The following is a 21,805-nucleotide window of genomic DNA, read 5'->3' as shown; positions in this document are numbered from 1 at the left end:
ACATCAGTATTTTGTGCACTTTCAATTAAAGGCAGAAAACTCAAAGCCCTTTTTTTTATGCATTTTCTTTTCTCAGAGGAACTTAGTTTTTGGTTTTTGTCTGTTTGTTTGTTTTTGTTTCTTCTTCTCAAAAAAGCCTCATGGTGTCAATTTGGAGTTGTTTTCTAAAATCACTTTAAATTAATTCCTGTAGACGTGTGTCTGTGTATGTTTTCTGCACATCTGAAATGTGTGTATTAGTCTGCTGTGTTTAGATGTGTTCATTAACAGCTTCCCTTCATTCTCAACCCTGTTTATTTTTCAACAGGATACACTTTGTAGGATAAAATGACAGTATCCTGCTACCTCTGATATTCTCAAGAGAATAACTCTTTATTCTCTAGTGGAGAATAGAAGTTCTTTGATACATTGATGCTTATGTGATTAGTATCAAAATATATTTCAAGTATTTGTATATCATTTCATTGAAAATACTTTTACAATGAAGAAAAACAGTAGCAATGGAGGTGGAAGCTTGAGGCCAGATGGTTTCTGACACCTCTTGTCTTTGTGAATTACTTTACTTTCATGGGCTTCCTTCATAAAACAGGAGAATTTCCAGAGACTTCAATGAGACTGTCTGTGGGTTCATGACCTGGGGACACTAATGCACACATTCTCCACAGCAGCCCTGGCATGGTGCTGTGTTTCTTACCACTAAGAACATAAGTAATGGGGGGTGAGCTCGGGATGTAAGGCTGGGGAGTAGAAGGAGGAAAGAGAGGGGGATCTGGGTTTGGCATGTAAAATGAATTAAAACATTTCTTAGTAAAGGAAAAAAAATAAATGTATCCAGAAATACAAATGTACACAGAAATGCATTTGGTCTACTGGTCTACCCTAAATTTAAGGAATTGGCATAGTTTAGGAGGTGTTTACCACATAAGCACAAATTAGTGTTTTAGTTGATTAAATCTTTATTCAAACAGTGCTGAAATGAGTCTGAAACAGGGCTCAAATGAGTTATGGATTTCTAACTCATTAAGAGAAACAATGGAAAGACAACATTTATACTGATAAGGTGGGTATGAGTACAGAATAAAAATACATAACTACCTCTGAAGTGAGCTATCCAAGACTATAGCTATGCCAGAGCATTTCTGGAGTAATACTGGTTAATACTAAGCATTGAAAGTACATAGTGATCAGCAGTTTCTTGTCCCAGAGAATGTCACTACCTAAGCTGTCCTCCCCAAGATCCTCGGCACTCATCTCACAATGCCTTAGTGTTTTAGTTTGCTCCTAAATGCTCTTTTAGGACTGAATTAAAGCACCAGAACATAGCTCTATAAAGATGTTGATAGTATCCAGATGTTATCATAGTAGGTTTTACTTAATTGTGAAAAGTCTTTGGGGATAATTCTGGAGATCAAATTTTGGGATCAACTTATCTTATTTATTGGCCTTAGGAACTTGTACAAAATTATCTGTTACAGAGGTATTTCTTACAGTTTAAAATGAACATTAACATTATTTTGGAAAGTAGTCTTATTAAATGATGTTATATCATCTTAAATTTAAAATCTATAGATTCATTATATATAAGATGAGATGTAAAATTTGAATCTACTATGATTAAATTTTAGATTTGGATTTTGCTTCAAAATAGTTTAATAACTATAGTTTTGAAAATCTTATAAAAAGAAATAATGTAAAGAGTCTTTGTAAGTTTATATAGGAAAATTAGGATTCTCGATGATGTTATGGTGAAAAGGAATCAAAATTCTTTCCCTCATCCAAACTCAAAATCAAATGAAGTTTGCCTCTTTATTCAATGTCTATATACATTAGGCACTAATATCCAAGTTTTAGATTAACATTTATAACCTCCAGGTTCCTTTCTTTGGCCAGAATATTTTAACTGGCCATTTTTTTCTATTATTTACATTTTCTATGTTTATAAACTGTCCAAGTAGTCTACCATGCTCTAAAGACAAGAGAAGTTATGAGGAAGTGATTGAAATGTTATTACTTGCAGTGGAAAAAGCCCAGGATGCAGCACAGTTTTTTTGATCCAATGGACCGTGAGTCCATCCAGGCCACTTATAAGAAGCAATGAAAATCTCAGGAAGATCAGCTCTGGCAGGAAAAGATGCCTGAGGGAAAGAGAGACAGATATGTTAGATGTTCTCAAGTATGTCCCACCATCACTGTAAGATCATGCATGCCCTCTTGCAATGTTTATAATGATTTTCAATGATAAAAAATGCATCCAGGTGTCTGAAGGAAGCATAGCCACAGGGGATTTCTCGTCAACTTGTGTTTACAGGCAGCTGTATATGGAGAATCACAGCATGGATTGGATAATTTTTCTGGTTACCATGTAGTACAAGGACCTTTCTACCAGTGTATCTGTCACTTGAATCTTAGATTGCTCATTCACATGAAATGACATATGAGATTGTGAAACTCAGTCCTTATAAGGAATGTTTACTTCCATCTCTCTTTTCCCTCTGAGAGTATATAAGACTGTCAGGTGAAAGAATTTCAAACAAAAGGCAGTTAGGGCAATTGTACATTAGCACAAGAAATCATTCAATTTTGCATTATTATGAAAAATGAAACTGAAAATTAACTTGTTCATATTTATAAAATTCTTATTAAAGAGTACTTTAAAATTTGTATAATACCAAAGAGATAATACTATGATGTCATAAAAACCCACATTAAATTTCTAACAGGGTCAGTTCTTGCTACTATCTCAACATATCAAGGTGACATAATAAGAGGAAATATTTGCAACCCTTTTCAATAAATGAGGTAATTGACTTCTAAAAGCTAATGGATATGCTAAAGACTTAGTTAAATACAATTTTCTCCTTAAACTAGACCCTTGATTTAGAATTTTGATGACATCATGCTCAATTATTGTCATCTGTATGAGAAATACGTAGATGCAGCACCTTGTATCAGAAGCTAAATGTCTGTAAATGATAAAATTTCATTGATTTAATGGTTTTATGATTTGTGCTAGTGATTCCACTAATCTGACAACTTACAAAATATTACTTCTGACAATTAAAAAATAGATTCAAAGTATAAAGCTAGTGAAATTTAAAATGTATCCATCTCTATGGCAAACACATCCATCCAAAATAACTTGCGAGTTAGGGTATTGACAAGAGAATTCACTTTAGACTTCAAGAACTATTACTTCCCAAGAAGAGAGAAAGAAATCCTGAGTCCATTCCTAAAGGTATTGCAACTTAGACAGAAGAATGAAGGCCATAGAGCTAGTTACCACAAATTGCCTAAATGATAAGAATCAGCATCATGGGGATCTGGAATTCCAGTGCTACTAGATGAACCATATAGCAGAACCTCAGAGCTGCAGCAGCATAAGCTGACAGGAATGACGGAGGAGAGACACTCAAAGGTGTCTTTCTAAATGTGAAACCAAAGCATGATTTACACATCACCTGTGCTTTCCCCTATCATTCTCATCTGCTTATCAGTGTGCATTTAAGCACTTAACACATTAAGTTGCCTCAAGCTTCCAGAAAATTTGAGTGTCCGAATGTCAGTTGTTATTTTATGACTTTGAAATACAATTTAAGAGTAGAGTGAGGATATATCTCTTCTGCCCTGTTGAAGCAATTAAGATCTATCATTTCTAATATATTTCAGCAGAATTTAATGATATAAAATATAACTTCCACATTTGAGAGGTGATCGGGCTATTTTGCATATGGAAGAGACTTTGATAATAATAAAAGTATGTGTGTGTGTGTGTGTGTGTGTGTGTGTGTGTGTGTGTGTGTGTAAGTCACATAGATTTCATCTCTTAAAATATGATTTTTCCTTTAGGCCTGTTAAACTATTTGTAGCACTATTTTGCTTCTTTCACGATTTATTCGTTAAAGCTAACAATTGCAAAAAAAAAAATTGGTAATCTTTCTCAGTGAGATAACATAAAAACAAACAGCAATTATAATAGTGTTTTTGTTGAAAACATATTTACCTATACAATAAGATAGAAGAATTTATGAAATTCATGTTTTGGCTTTTTTAAGTTTTTTAACTACTTTTTAATATTGTTTTCCTTGAAAATGAGTCTCTATGACTTAAAGCTAGTCAGAGAAATTACCTACAATTTTATTTCCCTCATGATATCAAATGATTTAATTAAGGAACACAGAGAAAATGTTACATTCCATGATCCCCTAAGTATTACATTCCCTTAGAAACTAAGAATATTTTCAAGAGACAATAAGTAAAAATAGTATCACAAAATAATAGCTTTCAAGAATTGGTTAAAGAATTCTGGCTTTAATAAATGATACATTTTAATTACATTAATTTGATGAAATATTATGCAATAACTAAAAGAATCAAGAGGACAACCCAGGAGTGACAGAAATTCCAAATGTGAGCTTATATAAAGTACAAATTTGTCTTCAAACAGAATATGCATTCTTTCATTAGGACATTTTTAATTGTTTATATTGTTATCTTGAAAAAAATCAATTATAAATTCTATTCCCAAACCAAATTAGCCAAATTTGAGAATTAATTTGAACAGTCTGCCTATTTCAACATTTTATTCAGAAATTATAAAGATACTATGCACAGAGATATAAATACACAGTGGTGCCAATCACGATACTTGTTTACATTACCCTCTGCATTTAGTTAGATTATGGGGAATGGGAAGGCAATCTTAATGAGAGGCTTAAAACACACTTATTTTCTCCAGAACACCATTATGAATCTATACATTGTTACTATTGACTCTATACCTACAGGAGACCCATTATATGGAGCAACCTTCTATCCCCAGCTCCAACTTCACCCTCTCCCCCATTTTAATTTGAATAACCAGAAACATCTAAAATGTAAATAATGAAACTGAGAACTTAAGTCTATTCCAACATTTCACAGTTCCAGGTCAGTGGCCAAAGAATACTGAGACATTTCTTCATTTGGAAATGAAGGAGCGAGAGAAGAAGGAGCAACAACAGCATGCAGCTCGGCCCAGGACCCTCTTCCTCTGCAACTTTCCTTACAGAAGTGGAGGGTGATTATACCGTGCTTATGCCACTGTCGTTTGTTGGGTTTGCCCCTCACAGTTGAGCCTTATCATACTTAGTAAAGAATAAAGAATTGCCATTGAAGTTTCCAGGTCAATGCTGTCTTTCATTGAGCCAAATCCATGAAATGTAAGGAAACTCTTCAATTTCAGAGGTACTAAAAGTTTAGAAAAATGCATATGAGAACAGATGAACAGATCCTAAATGGTTTACCTAGAACTCAAGTTTGAGGAAAATTTAGCAGGTAATTTTAAAGGGAGTTGATTTACTTGAACAATTTATAAGAACCATTTTTATATTTTCACCACAATATTTTATTTAGTAAGTGCCAGTGTATGTGAGTATCTAAAAACTTATGAATAGTATTCATAGTTTTAAAGGTTTATCAATTGGCTCAACGCAGATTGTTTCCTTTTATTTCATTTTCTATTTCATGCTAAAATAGTAACGCAAAGAATTAATGTCTTGTGCAACAGATTTGGGGAAGAAATATGAACAGAAAAGAAAGGGGCTGGTACTAGAAAGCCAGCTAGTGGGTATATGGTACATGAGCTCCTCCAATTACACTAGAAACCTTCTCTTTAACAGCTTTTGTGAAGACCTATCTGTGATGATCAGTGAGGTCCCTGCAGTGGTCTGGTTGTTCTCAGTTACCTTCACAGCAGTGTGCATACAGTGGTGGCTAGAATTTTAACAACCGTAACCCAGTGACAGCGAGAAGTCTACCAATCCCGGTTTGCTCTTGCCCTTTTCCTACATCTATGAGAAGGTTCTGAGGTGAACACACACCAACACAAGCTCCAACAACTGACCCAGCCTCTCTGGCATCATCCACACTCACTGTGCTATGGCTACCTGGCATACATGAGTTTGGGAACCAAACAAATATTATGTGAATTACAAAGCTATTTAACTCTGCTTTTCCTTTTCATTGTCAGCGTTTTAGTCTCCTCAGAGCCTTGTGTCACACAGGTGCTATTGGTGCTAGGATGAGATCTTCTTTCAGAAAGGACTATTTTTACTCAAATAAAAATTTCAACGATTAATAAATGGGTCCTCATGAAACTGAAAAGTTTCTGTAAGGCAAAGGACATTGTCAATAGGACAAAATGGAAACCTACAGAATGGAAAAGATCTTCACCATCCTCTCATCAGACTCAAGAAATTAGACATCAAAATATCAAATAATCCAATTAAAAATGGGGTACAGATTTAAACAGAGAATGCTCAACAGAAGATCTCAACTGGCTGCAAAACACTTAATGTTGAACATCTTTAGCCATCAGGGAAATGCAAATCAAAAGACTCTGAGATTCAATCTTACACCTGTCAGAAAGACTAAGATCAAAAACACAAGTGACCGCTCATGCTGAAGAGGATGTGGAGTAAAGGGAACAGACCTCTGTTGCTCCTAGGAGTACAAACTTGTATGACATACTTAGAAATCAGTATGACTGTTTCTAAGAAAATACCTCAAGACTCAGCTATACCACTCTTGGGCATGTACCCAGAGGATGCCCAATCATACCACAAGGACACTTGCTGAGCTATGTTCATGGCAACTTTATTTGTAATAACCAGAACCTGGAAACAACCTAGATGTCCCTCAACTGAAGAATGGCTAAAGAAAATGTGGTACATATACACAATGGAATACTACTCAAATGTTAAAAACAATGACATCATGAAACCTGAAGGAAAATGGATGGAACTAAAAAAAAAAAAAAAAAAAAAAAAAAAAAAAAATCAGCCTGAGTGAGGTAACCCAGACCCAGAAAGACAAACATGGTATGTATTGACTTGTAAGTGGATATAACCTATAAAGTAAAGTAAAGGATAACCAGGCTATAATTCACAGACCTAGAGAGGATAGGGAACAAGGCTCTCACTTAGATCTCCCTGGGAAAAGGAAAATAAGAGATTTCGTGGGTGGACTAGGGAGGTCAGGATGGGAATGTGAGGAATCAGATGGGAGTGGTGTGGGTGGGACAGTGCTGAAAGAGCTGACCAGAAAGTAGGTCATTTTAGGGTCAGGGAGAAACCTGGTACAAGGGAAACTCCCACAATGGCCCCAGCTAAGACTCCTAGTCAAAGAGGATATGTAACCTGAACTGGCCACCTCCTGTGACAGGCAAGACACCAACAAACCCACATAACCTTTGACCTAGAATCTGTCCGGCCTACGGGATGTCCTGGGGTAAGGATGACACAGAGACTGGGGGCATAGGTAACCAATGATTGTTCCAGCCTGAGACCCATGCCACAAGGGTGAGTGCTGGGGATGTCTTTCTGCATGCTGTGAAAACATGTTGCTCTGATTGGTTGATAAATAAAATGCTGATTGGCCAGTAGCCAGGCAGGAAGTATAGGTGGGATAAGCAGACAAGGAGAATTCTGGGAGAGGAAGGCTGAATCAGGAGACGCTGCCAGCCACCACCATGAGAAGCAAGATGTAAAGTACCAGTAAGCCACAAGCCATGTGACAACTTATAGATGAATAGAAATGGGTTAATTTAAGATACAAGAAGTAGATAGCAAGAAGCCTGAGCCATTAGGCCAAACAGTTTAAATAATATAAGCATCTATGTGTTTATTTGGGTCTGAGTGGCTGCGGGTCCGGGTGGGACTGGATATAACTCCAGCTACAGGGTAAGTCCACCCATGACACTGTATGGAGCACAAGGACCCAGAGGCTGGATGGCCCAGAGACCTAGGATAGAACCAAACACGATGCCAATTAATTATGCTTAATGAGATTCTGCTGTACTCATAGATTGGTGCCTAGCCCAATAGTCATCAGAGAGGCTTCATCCAGCAACTGGTGGAAACAGATGCAGAGACCAACAGTCAAATGTTAGGCTGAGCTTGGAGAATTTTGGTGAAGAGAGGAAGGAAGAATTGTAGAAGCTAGAGGGGTAAAGGACATCACAAGAAAATCCACAGAATCAACTAATCTGGGCTCATAGGAACTCACAGAGACTGAATAGACAATGAGGGAGGAGCCTCCATGGGATTGACCTAGGCACTCTGCTTATATGTGAGAGTTGTGTAGCTTGGTCCTCTTGTGGGACTCCTAATAATAGGAGCAGAGGCTGTCTCTGACTCTTCTGATTACTTTTGGGACCCTATTCCTCATACTGGGTTGCCTTCTTAAGCCTTAATGCAAGGCAAGGTGCTTAGTCATGTTACAATTTGATATGCCATGTTTTGTTGATATCCACAGGATGTCTGTCCTTTCCAGAATAGAAATAAAGGAAGAACAGATAAGGGGGAGGTAAAGAGGAGGTGTTGGGGGGTCTAATTGGAAAGGAGGGAGGGGACCCTGCAGTCAGGATGTAAAATAAATAAATAAATAAATAAATAAATAATTGGAATTTTCAATGACCCATTACTAGTTATAAAAACTAAACAGGGAGATACACATTTTGATTTTTAAAGGTATATTTCACGTCTCACTATTTGCTATCACTGACATATATTAAGCAAGTTCAAGTGTTTTTATTCCACTGTTTGGTTTGTTTGTTTTGAGTGAGAGAGAAAACATGAAATTGGGTTGTTAGAAGTGAGGAGAATCTGGGAAGAGTTGATGGATGGAAAATAACATGATCAAGGTATGTTTCATAAAAAATTTAAAATAAGTAGAAAAAGAAAATACATGGATTATATCTAATGACTAGGGAAATAAAACAATTAACTGTTATGTGCTATATAGTGATGAAATGTTCAAATGATCAAATGAACTTTTATTTTCTCATCAAAAATTTTAGGGGCCTTACAAGTTAGTATGTAATTCATAAAATAACATTTTTGTTTAACTCTCACATACCATGTAAAATTTATGTTATCATTTTTATCTGTGAGTTTGTCAACTAAGTTCATTTATGCTGAATAAAGATTCTCATTAGGGTAACAACATTTTTTTTACCTATGTCAACTTGACATCAAATATAGTTGTATGGTTATGGGTTTCAGTTGACATACCAGCCTTCTTAACACTTTATTAGTTCCACTTTAGATATAATACCCGATTATTTTTCTGGGGTAATCAACAATGCCAATAACAAAACTGCTCATTTCTTGAATCTACTGAGTTTTATTGCATGTGTTTGCATGTCTCTCCTGCATATATAATACATGCATGTGTACTGCATGCATGCCTAGTATCTGCAGAGTCAAAAGATGGCATCAAATTGATTGTAACTGTAGTTACAGGTGGTTGTGAGCCACCATATGGATGCTGACAACTAAAACTGTTTTTCTACAAGAGTAGAAAGTATCCTTAATCACTGAGTAATCTCTCCAGGCTCTGCTTTAAGCCATCTCAACTGAAACAAATATACAAATAAGCTCTTAATTTTCGGATTTTTGAGCAAAAATAGTATTTTTAATCCAAAGTATTTTCAATGTTTATAAATAAATGTAACACAATGAGGCTTCTTGGAGCTATTTGATAAATTCCCAAGTACATGAACATTAAATCTGAAAATAATAATCTTACATATGCTATGTTGGTTTGATTTGATTTGGTTTGGTCTAAGAGCATGGTAAGAATTTTCAGGCTTATCAGAAATCTCTAAAATCCATCAGCCAGTAAATGGAAAGCTGTGCATTACATTCTAGCTGGAAATAAAATGCTAAAAATGATGAAGGTCTAAATAATTAAGTCCTTTCAGAACTAACCCATTTCAGAGTGCTGCTGTTCTCTGAAGGTTAAGGAAATCAAGGTCAAAAGTACAAAGGAGAAAAGTACCTAAAATATAATTAATGTATTGCCTTGATGTCCTACTATAGTCTGTTTTATTGAGCACATATTGAGCAGTTTACAGAACTCATACAACTTTAAGACCTAGGTAAACTGAATTAATTATTTTATGGAGGACACAAGTGGTAAGTCCAAACACCCTGGCTCCAACAACCACTTTGTCCTATATATACCCTAGATATACAAATGCCTGCGTGTGTCTGTGAAAGCGATATAGTACTTGATGTAGAAACTGGGCTTTGTACATACTAGGCAAGCACTCCCCACTAAGCTTATCACCATATACTTTTTAACATCTCTTCAACAGTTATGTTTCTGCTGGCTCAGAAGAGCCTTTGTCAATGTAAGCTTTGTATGCAGCCATAATAATTGGTTGTTTCAAGTTTTTTCTGAGGAATTGGCAATGTTCTATTTTTTCCCAGAATATACTGCTGTTCCTTCCAGTACTCTTCTTTTAAAATTTTAGCTGAAGTCAGTATTTCTTAAATTACATTGTGTGGAACCTAAGACCTGACTACTAACCAAAAGCTTATCTAATTTTGTGAATTTAGAAAATGCTGCATTAAAAAGTTGATGAAATAAAAACTGCCATGTTCTCCATATTCTTATAAGTAGCATGAATCTTCAGAAGACAGGTATGATGAGCTGTTTGTTACAATGTCATCTGGAGACAGCTGAGATATAGGTCTCCTCGTTGTCAGCTACCCTAGGAAGCCTGGGTTCAGAGTGCAGGCCAGATTCCTCTCAACCTTCTCCCCTTTGCTCCTTCTCCTTCTGCTCAGTGCTCTGCTTTTGCCCAGAGAGAATACGTTTACTTGTTTTTTTTATCTGCCCTCTCATAGGATTCACATACAGGAAAGTCATCCCCTAAATCCCAAAATTGCCTTTCGAACCCCACACTTCTGACATATTTCTATTCTTTATTTTTACTGGTTACAACCCATGAAAAATGCAGTTGAAGCTGTTTCCGAATTTTTTAATACATTTTTATTAAATCTTTGAGAAATCCACACCATGTATTTTGGATCATATTCAATCTCCATTCCTGATAACTCTCAGAACCACTTTCCACTCCCAACTCCTTCACAACTTGTTATCGTTTTCTTTTTTAATAACCCACAAAGTCCAATTTATACTGCCCATGTTCATAGGTATAGGACTGTCTTACTGTAGCATAGTCAAGCAGCTAGTGGCAATATCTGTGAAGAAAACTGACTCACTGACTCTCCCTTCCCAAAAGCCATCCACTGTCAATAGCTCCTCAGTTAGGGGTGGAAGTTCATGAGTTATTCTCCCCTTCAAGATAGAATTTAATTGGCTTGATCCTGTACAGGTCTTATGCAGAGAACCTAAGCTGTTGCTAGTTCATGAGTGCAACAGAGTTTTTAATTTATTGTGTAAATACCTGTATAACATTCATCAATATTTCTCTAACTGAAGTTCAGTAGTCTATTACAGATAGTTGTAACTTAAGCCAAAGAATATAGCCTGGATACCAAATAGGGACGAGAAGAGCTTATCCAAGAATTAAGGATGATTCAACACTCATTTTTCCAATGCAGAGTAAAGGCTTTTACATTCCAACACTCATCTAGGCAATGTGGCCGAAGAATAAGAGAGATTTGGGGGTTAGGGTGCAAATCATTTTCTTAGCACACCAAGAATCACATCATGGTTTGGCAACTACAAAGAACAATAGCCTCACTAATGTATAGTCTTTCCTCTACAGGATTTTATACCAACAACCCTCTTACATATGTAGTCCATCCTGTGCTGAAAATAATTTTTAGATGAAGGAAATATCAGTTATTCAGACATACAACTTCATAAATTGTTCATTTGTATTGTACTTTGGGTCAGTTTGATATCATTTATTGGGTATTAATTGTATAGTCACCAGGCTACATCTTTAGCCTATATATGGCTACCAGTTTAATTCAGTTCGTATTGATCTCATGTCCTTCCCATATATACTTGCTGTGGTTTCTATTCTCTCCCACTTGACTAATATTGAAGACAATTCTAACACTTAGAAACTTAGCCCTCAAGCTACTGTGCCCAAGAAATCAGAATCTATTTCTGTGCCATATGTCATAATTAGGCGATGGAACCCTTGGAAGTCAGCTGAATTGTCCTTGTTGCTTTCTTGGAATTACTTAACAACTAGGAACTTTAAACTTTCCTAGAACACTAATCATTAAAATTGTTTTCCATTTATATATTGCTACAGAAACTTTTAGGCTAATACCGAGGAACCAATGATGGTTTAGAATGAAATGTTCTGTTGTCTGCTGTGGTGAATGGCAACTTGAAAAACTCTATCATGTGTTTTTCCAGACTACAGTAAATTATCAGAAGTTGAAAAGTTAAAGTTTAAAAAGTAAATGTTGAAAAAAATCTTGAGGAAGAGTATATTAATGTTTACACATAAATATTGGGCTTGCCCTGTCCCTCAATGAAAGAAAATGCAAGAATAACCATTATAATGGAGATTTTTTTCTTAAACAATGTTAAAGGCAAAAAGGAAAGACAAAAACCACAAGAAAAAAAAAACACTTTTTCCAGTTGAGCATAAAGTCAAGTCACTAAAAACCATGCTGCTAAAAATTTTTGCCATACTAGTTGTAAAAGACCCTAAATTATTTCTAAACTGAACACCTATGAAAAATATCTCTTCATGGGAGAGTAAACGTTTCTATATTGAATGTGAATTGGCTAAAGTTACCTGGACCTACTTAAATTACAGACTATTGGGGGAGGTGCTACGGACAAGATTTGCAATTAATGAATTCTGAGGCTACACTTTGCTTGTTCCGTCTCAGGGTGACTTGGGCTCACTCAGTCTCAGTTTGCTTGACATTAAAGCACTCAGTGATGATAGTACCCAGAACATCAAGCTGTTGTAGCAATTAAATGAGATGAAGCATGAAGGTATTTGCATGCTTGGCACATATTTGCTCAATAAACATCAGCTGGTATCATTTTCTCTGATTCTAGTTATGATCTAGCAATGCTGGCATCTGCATTGGAACTTAACTGGGGTGATCATATGCCTGGAAAACAAAGCTTGGGCTGGATGTTTAACAGACACTACTTAATTTACAATTCATGTGACAGCAGAATTCTCAGAGAATTTGGGCATCTGGAGCCTGATGCCTTTATTGTAGACTGCCAAGCTGCCCTGCAGTGCCACTGTAAGCCACTCTGCTCAGGACTGTAGTAGTAGACGTCTCTCAAAGAAATAGCTCAACTTGAAAGTGTGCCTGGGAAACAGTATACACTAAGTGATAAGTGTCTGTGGTCCCTGTAAAGGTAGTAAGATGAAAGAATGGCTACCTGTGAAAAAGCAGGAAACATGGAAATACTAAGAAGCATGATTTCACAAATAAGTGCGGCAGGTCTCCAGGCAAGACTTAAATATATTCTTTAAAAAAAAAAAAAAAAAAGATTTATTTATTTATTTTGTATACAGCATGTATGACTACAGGCCAGAAGAGGGCACCAGATCTCATTACAGATTGTTGTGAGCCACCATGTGGTTGCTGGGAATTGAACTCAGGACCTCTGGGAGAGCAGTTGGTGCCCTTAACCTCTGAGCCATCTCTCCAGCCCTAAATATATTCTTTATGGCAGCTTGAGGACTTTTGAGGACAAATCTCTTCTAATCATCATGGATTACATGCCTAAGATTGGTTTTTATGATAAGATACATCTGCCCCTGGCAGCACCAATCTACTTCATAAAAGGATGATGGGCATTGAAGAAACTCCATAGGAGTTTGCTTTCATTGTGGCAAGATTAGCAATTTGGGCAAGAAACTGCTTTTGCCTTAACTGATTGACTGTGTGCTGTGCAGACTGGACATGCAGGACCCACAGGAAAGTGACTGCTGAACCTTGCCAAAACAAGGCAGGATAGTCCTTTGAGATTCCTGCTTCACAGAAGAGTCTGCCAGACATTCTACAGGACACAGAGGAGAGGGACTAACAAACTTTGCCAGTACAAAGCAGGACAGTTCTTCAAATTTTCTGCTTCATTGAAAAGTTTGCCTGATACTCTAGGCCTGTAGGCTGACGATGAAAGCCCCAACGTGGAAAATAACTTTGGGTGATTGTCCAGGCACTCAAATATCTCTATTGTTAGGTAATATTTTATCCTGCTGTAGTCTTGGATGAAGTTGAAGCCTAGATAATTATACTTGCAGTTTTCCTTAATTAAGAAAGTAAATTAGGTATAAAACTTTGGAGTCACTGAGATGGGATGGATGGTGGAATGTTTCTCTGAATTTGCTAAATACCAATGGATTGAATATTGTAAATGTAATTCTTGATAACTTTTTTGTACTATGTAGTTGTCTTCCTTTCTTAATTTATAGTTTCTGGAAACACTCTCACAGACTTACCCTCCTCAGTCAAATCAACTTGACAATCAAGATTAGCCATTGAAAGCATGGAATATCCAACCCTTTAGCAGAAACAAGTATTTCTGTGAAATCATTGACAATGAAACAGAACACTCAGTCATTGATTAAAGGACACACAAACTTTATAAGTATATAGTGGTTATTATATATAGGGATTTTCTTTTTAATTTATATGACAAAATGTTTCATTTTCTTGATTCTGAAAAATCAAAACTGTATATTATGTTTCAGATTTCTTCAAATATACACATGAGTTCACCTGTAAAAACACATGTACATTCATGAATCGGAAAGGAACACTTACTGTCATTTCATTCATGCTCAGAAGCATGGGGCTAGGTGGCAAGGTGCCAAGGCGAAATCTGAACCCTTCTTCTAAAGTCATTCCCCAGAACTGGCTATAGTTCTGTGCTGTCCATCTACCTTACAAACGAAGCAGAAAAATACGTATAGGTTACACTGATATCACTCTTATAAATACATGTTTATTTTTAGATCATAAAATTATATAGTAATGGGATCTCAAAATACGCAAATGATCAGTACAGGGTGGATAGTCTTCATATAGATGCAACACTGATTTTTTTTTTCTAAAATCAAGTACATGAAACACTAGTTTTGGATTTGGCCTATTTCAGTTATGATTGATATAAGAAACATGAGGCCACATAATTATATGTTGAAACCAGGAGTATGAGATATTTGTATTCTATAAAAGGATTAAGTTTAATAATGCTACTATATGCAGTTTCCTTTAAATGTGCATAATTGCTCTTTAGAGGGGAATCTGACACCACAGACAAGAACTTACAGGTTAAAGAGGACAATCTGTGCCTTTAGATTTTACATTCGAAGTTTCTCAGTGAAACAGTAACCATGAAAAATTAAAACTTAGCTAGCTACACATTTTATTTTTGCAGTATTGGAGACCGAACCTAGGACTGCATGCATACAGGCAAGTACTCCACCATTGAGTGGCTGCTTGGCAACCTTCATCATCCTACTTTAAAGAGATTATATCAGCAACTGTTAATTAGACATTAAGTTAAGTGAGTTAGTTTGTATCCAGTGTTAACCACTAATAGTTACTGGCAAACATATTAAGTCCATTATTTAGAAATTACCTATTAAAATGCATGTTTTCTAGTGACTTTTTTAATCTTCATTAGGAAAAAATGCCATATTTTCAAAATGTGATAAGGAAATTTGAAGACAGAATTCTCCAGTAGGTGATAGTGGTTGAACACTGGACACTTGACAGGCATCTAAACATTGCTCTTCCAAACCATCTGCAATGCAGACAAATACTTTCAGTATATAAAACAGGTCTATGTATACTCTGTTGTGTTTATTATCAAAATTACTTATAATGTGACAAGCTCTTTTGAGTGGTTAGAAATTCAACTCAATTCTCAGTAATATTTTTAGAGCAAAATCTGCAACACCTAAGGAATTTTAAGGTGGAAACCTCTGGACCTGTATTGTACATGTCATGTTATTTAGAAAACAAACAGAACCTGTTGGGCAAAGTGATTTTGGGGGGATGGGGGTGCCCTTCATTAGTAGTCTCCAAATAGGTAAGAGACATCGAGGGATCATGATAGAGGGACTTTTCTGGAGTGGTGGCTCTAGCCTTTAATCCCATAACTCTGGAGGTTCTATGAGTTCAAGGCCAGTCTGGTCTATACAGTGAGTTCTAGGCCAGCCAAGGATGCATAGTAAGACAGTCAAGAGAGATGGTTCAGCTGTGGTTAGGAGCATTTGCTGCTTTTGCAAAGGATGGGAATTCAGTTCTCAGCACCCACATGGTGGCTCATAATTCTAGATCCAAGGGATTCTGGGTCCTCTTCTAGCTTCTGCAGGTACTACTGACCATATGTAGTATGTATATACATATACATATAATATATATATGCAGGCAAAACACTCATACACATTAACAGATAAATCTACATAAATAGGTACACCTAAAAAAAACAAAACAAATAACAACAACAAAAACAATAAGAGTAGAGATCTTGCTCTTACTGGCTGAGGGCATGCAATGACTCCACTTCCCCTAGAGTTCCTGCAAGGCATGTGGCATCTTTGAATTCAATTCTGGGGAAATTGAGACCCAGTAAATGCAAGAAAGTCAAGATCAAAAGCCAATAGTAGAAGAAATATGAGAAAGAGTTATGGACCAAAGAACTAAGACTATGTGGGCTTTTGTCCACAAAGAAGCCAGAGCAATGAGAAACACCCAGCAGTGGTGTAGAGCCACATCCTTCCAGGAAGAATCATGAGGACTAAGCACCTGGCCCTGTAAGAACTTGGAGAATTTGTTGGCTCTGCTGGAAACCCAAATTGCAGGCTGAATTTAACCACTAAAGAGGGAACTGGACCATCAGCAAATACTAGAAGAGTGTGAGAAAATCTAAAATGGAGAGAATTCCAGTGCTCATGATGTTATATCCCTGCATTGCTTCAAGGAGTACATAATCAGACTGTGGGTCTATAGAACCAGACTGAGGGAATAGCTGAGAGCTGTGCAAAAAGTTTTTGTGAGACTCCTAACAGTGGGAGTGGAGGTGTCTCTGACTCTTGCCTGCTCCTGGGACCCATTTCCTCCTCCTGGGTTGTCTTTTCCAACTTTGATATGAAGGTGTTTGCCTAGTCTTATTGTGTCTTGTTATGTCTGTTCTGTTGATATCCCTAAGAGGACTGCTCTTTTCTAAAGGGAAATGGAGGAGGAGTGGAACTGAGAGAGAGGGAAGGTGTCAAGAGGTGGAGGAATTTAGGGAAGAGAAACTTCTATCAGGATGTATTATATGAGAAAAAAATAAACAAGATTCAAGAATGAGAGAAAAAAAAAGTAAACTCAGCCTGCCTAAATTCACCATCAAGGAACAGAGGCACATCAGCCCTCAAGCACAGCTCCAGAGAAAGGGTAAAGGGACTTAAAGCTGGAACATCTGTACAACTCATCATCACCCAACCCTCTCTATTACAACAAGAGCAAGAGATCCACTACGATTCAGGGGAGAGTGTGATAGAGCTTATATCACTGCTTCCAGAGCAGACCACAAACAGTGTAGACAGAAACTAAAGTGTTGTAAGAACTGAAAGAGGGGAGTGTCCTGGATAGCTTTAAATTGAACCACTTGGGAAGAGGCAAAGCTGATTGAAGAATTGTCTCAATTGAATAAATATATGGGGCATTTTCTTGATTGTTATTGATGCAGAAGAATACAGCCCTCCATAAGCTGTGCTATTCCTGCTGGGCCTAGGGCATGTAAGGTAGCTATACCTAAGAACAAAACCAAAAGGCAGTTTTCTTCCATAGTCTCTGCTTCAGTTCCTGCCTTCAGATTCCTGCCTTGAGTTCCTGTCTTGGCTTTTCTTCATGATGAATTGTGAGCTATAGGACAAATAAACTCTTTCCTTCTCAGTCACTTTTGACCAGAGTTTTATCACAGTAACACAGAAGCAGACCTGGGCAGAGATTACTAACACTTCTTTAAGATGAATTGCTAAATGGTCTTATTAATAAAAAACCTGGGATCCAGATATTGGGGTGAACACTGAAAGATCAGAGAAACAGAACAAGCCACATCCAACCTTACCTCGCCAATTCCTCAGCTGATCTTGTTTCTTCAAATTGGAAGCCTCTGTGCCTCATCCAAATGGATCTCAGCTGAACTGCTGCTAAAATCTAATAGCTTAACAAGACTCTAGTTCCTGATCCTCATGCTTCCTGCCTTTCTGCTTCCTGCCATCACTTCCTGGGATTAAAGGGATATGTCACCATGCCTGGCTGTTTCCAGTGTGGCTTTGAACTTACAGAGATTCAGATGGATTTCTGCCTCCGGAATGCTAGGATTAAAGGTGTGTGCTACCACTGCCTAAACCTATGTTTAATATAGTGGCTCTTCTGTTCTCTGACCTCCAGAGGTCACAATATATCAACCACACACTCCCATCTAGACTATGCCACAAAGAGGCTGTGCAGATTATGTTTATGATGAACTTTGGCATAGTATCTTGATGAATAGAGCTAAGCTGTCACCAAGACCTTGATTAAACCATCATAATCTTTACTACAGTAGATTTCCCCCTAAATATAGTTCCTAATGAATCCAGCACACAAGGAGAATGCACATAAAATAAACAAAATCAAAAGGAAAGGGGGACTTTTAAAAACTGGAGGACATATCCTCTCCAGTGGAGGTGAAAAACACACAAAGAAACAAAACATATGAAACACCATTTCACCTTGACATAGCCACAGTTGATAGATTTTTCAGTACTGCAAAACAAAGATAGCAAGATAGCATAATTACCAGAGGAAAATTTTAGAGTTCTACTTTTTATAAGTTTCCATGACCAAAAGAAACTCAAATAAACAGATGAGAAATATATTTTAAAATGTGTAAAAAACAGTTATGAAATTAAGACAGACAACAAAGTTACCAAAGTGAGTAAAAGAATAAGTAACTAGGAGGAAAAATTTAAAACACCAGAAAAACATCACCCTAGAAATTAAGATCCTGAAAAAGAACCAAATAACACCCTTACTCAACCCAACTAGATGGCAAACAAATAAAAAGCTCTGCACTATGTTTGAGTTACTTCATTTGTCGTGGTTGGCCGATGAGGTCCTGTACAGCCACAGCTATCACAGTCTATTTCCATTGCTCTTTCTTACCCTCTAGAACTTAACACTAAGACTCTATTTCTGAAAATACCAGATGCTGGAAACACATTGCAAAAATCAATCTGATACAGACCTGAAATCTTTGTACCTATTGGATAGCTTACATAGTGCTAGAAGGAGGAGAAAAAAAATCATCAATAACACCAAGATACTCATCTTTTGAGCTACACTAATGACTGGCCTGGCAAGACATGCCCACTGATGCAATAGTGACACAAACATAATGGGAGTAACCAATCACTTTCTGCTTAGCTATAAGTCCCATTCCACAGGATAAAAACCATATCTGTCATCAATGTCAGACCAAGAACCTATGACTAAACAGATCATAGGCCCTAGGAGATAAAAAGGCTATAAATGTTGCTAAAGGACTTGATATTAAACTGACTCCTAATGACATATTTAGGCCCATAGATCAATACTTCTCTTATCCTTCATGAGAAATACTCCTAATTGCAGTAGATTGTGGTTAAGACAATAAACCACAACTGGTCAAAGAGCAGAAAATAAGAGACTACAGAATATTCAACACTAAAGGAAACATAACATATCACAAATCACATCCCAAGTGGCAAGGGATAACTATAGGGAAACATCTTTGGACATAGGAAGGTAACTGCACACATGAATTCACAGGATTTCAACAGCATGAATAAAACCCATAAAAGCCCAAGCCAGACCAAATCTCAGTAAGCAGAGAGGAGCTGGGCACACAGTCTGATTCCTTGCTATGGAGCTATTGGTAATTATAGGTATTGGAAGAGGGAGAGACTTTTCCCTAGGAGTATAGTTCCTCATAAGTCAACCACCACTCTCTGTTAGAAGACCACATAGCCAGGGATATTTGAGATTTGTTGGGGAGAAGTGAATATGATCAAAACACATATGAAACTTTCAAAGAACTAACAAAATTTTACAAAGGAAAGGCCCAGCTTAATCCATTCCAAATTACTGGCATGCATAAATTAAGAGAACGTGTTTTGTTCTTAGTTTAGTTTCTCAGGCAGAGTCTCACTCTGTAGCCCAGACTGGCTATCTCATACTCAGATTGACCTCAAACTCATAGTGATCCTCCTGCCTCAGTCTCTCAATGACTGGAATTGTGGGCTTGAGCTACTAAGCATGATTAAGATTGAGCTTGAAAGTTGAGTCTGGAGTGTTTTCTTCACAGCTTTAGATAAATATAACAGGTATGTGGCTCCTTTAGTGTTCTAACTCACTGAGGATTATTTGTACAATTTTAATGTGGCTGTATGTTCTGGCCCTTTTTAATGGTATGGCTTGTTGGGTCTTCAAGTAGAAGATAAATTAGTTTAGGGCAAAAAATAATTATTTATATTTTCAGCAGTGCAATAAAAGGAAGACATTTTTTGCTAGTCATTGCCATGAAAAATAATACAGAGAAGTGTGACACAGTGTGTCAAGCCTGTGATACCAGAGCTTGGGAGGGTGAACAAGAAAGATTACCTTGACTTTTAGATCAGCCTGGACTATGCAGCAAAATGCTGTCTCAATAAATAAATAAACACATGAATAAATAAAGTGGATGAATATGTGCTATAGTATATTATAAATAATACATACAGACCTGAACTTAAAATACAGTGAGGATTTGGAGAAACAAAGTTTGTATGTTTGTAAGTCACATGTTTTAAGGTTTTATACAAAAGTAGAAAGTCTGTGCCTTATAAATAGCCCTCCATTATACTCAAACAAGGGAAGGAAAATTCTTCTTCCGAGGAAGGCAGGTGTCCAACAATATCTATGTTCTTAAGAATGCTTGCTTTCCAGCTTGCTTAAGAGTAGTTCCCATGCATGCTATAACAGTTGAAAGCGGGGAAGTTCTCTTATGACTTTTTGGAAATGTGTGCTGCTTAGGCAGAGCATTTGAATCCTTTAAGAAACCTGACTAGGGTCATTTATCAAGATGACACATACTCTTGTGTTTGTTAGGCCTTTTCAATGACTTGGATATAATTTAGGCACAGGAAACCATAATTGGTTTCCCTAGAAATACTCAGGTGTCATCAAGCTATCACCTAAAATACTAGTTAAACAAACAGATCATACAAAGAACTTGAGAATGACTTCAGAATACAAATGTCAAAAAAATGTGACTTTCTGTGCTTTGTGTCTTCCAGGAAAATACTTTAGATACATTGAAATCCAGTGTTAGCATTGTCCTGAGAGACATAAAATTTTATACCTGAAAGAAATAGTACTTATATTTTAAAAAAATGTGTCTCAGGGGCCTTTGAGATAGGTAATAATGTAATGGATACTACCAAGTCTGATGTAGGGAGCTCAATGCCAGGGGTCCAATGGTGGAAGGGGAGAGCCCACTCCCAGAAATTTTGCTTAGATAGTAGACATGAGCTACAGCATGAGCACCATACCACAACCATCCTGCTCCCACCCTCCTCCACACACACACAAATTTCTAAATTTGTAATTTCAAAAGGTCTTTAAAAGTACACATCTCAAAATTACTTCACTTTTCTAGTTGCTTCAATATGGTCTTTTTATGTCCGGTATTTTGCAGAATGTCAATAATGTTATCAGTGGCATATAGACTGGTAAGTGGCAGTGGAGAAATTTTAAGGCATAGATTATCCAAGTTATTCCACTTTCATTCAGTTCTGTAAAGAAAACAAATATGAGTGTCTACCTCAGATTCTCTTGTATGTAAGTGGAGAAGCAACCTAATTTAATAGTCTTCAGGTGAGCAAACAGGTATTCTTAGTGTTTCTTGGTCATTTTTAATTTTGAAGTTGCTAGCAACATAGTACACCTCCACATTGATGTCAATGTAACTAAAACTGATTAAATGTCAGTCATTTTCATGAAACTGTAGA

At 36.8% G+C, this 21,805-nt stretch overlaps 1 protein-coding gene across 2 annotated transcripts in view; it reads right to left on the bottom strand.

The window, feature by feature from the left end:
- Tinag (tubulointerstitial nephritis antigen) overlaps nucleotides 1–21,805 on the bottom strand; it is a 110,070-nt gene that overhangs the window by 72,717 nt on the left and 15,548 nt on the right. For both annotated transcript variants that reach the window (XM_028864907.2, XM_028864916.2), the window contains exons 4-5: nucleotides 14,559–14,673; nucleotides 2,012–2,135 (exon numbers count right to left, since the gene is read on the bottom strand). In XM_028864907.2, coding sequence (XP_028720740.1) covers nucleotides 2,012–2,135; nucleotides 14,559–14,673 — 239 coding nt within the window. The remainder of the gene's footprint in view (nucleotides 1–2,011; nucleotides 2,136–14,558; nucleotides 14,674–21,805) is intronic.

The sequence above is a fragment of the Peromyscus leucopus genome, chromosome 14 (assembly GCF_004664715.2).
Source record: "Peromyscus leucopus breed LL Stock chromosome 14, UCI_PerLeu_2.1, whole genome shotgun sequence".
Lineage (NCBI taxonomy): Eukaryota > Metazoa > Chordata > Mammalia > Rodentia > Cricetidae > Peromyscus > Peromyscus leucopus.
This window is presented reverse-complemented; position numbering and strand designations above follow the sequence as displayed.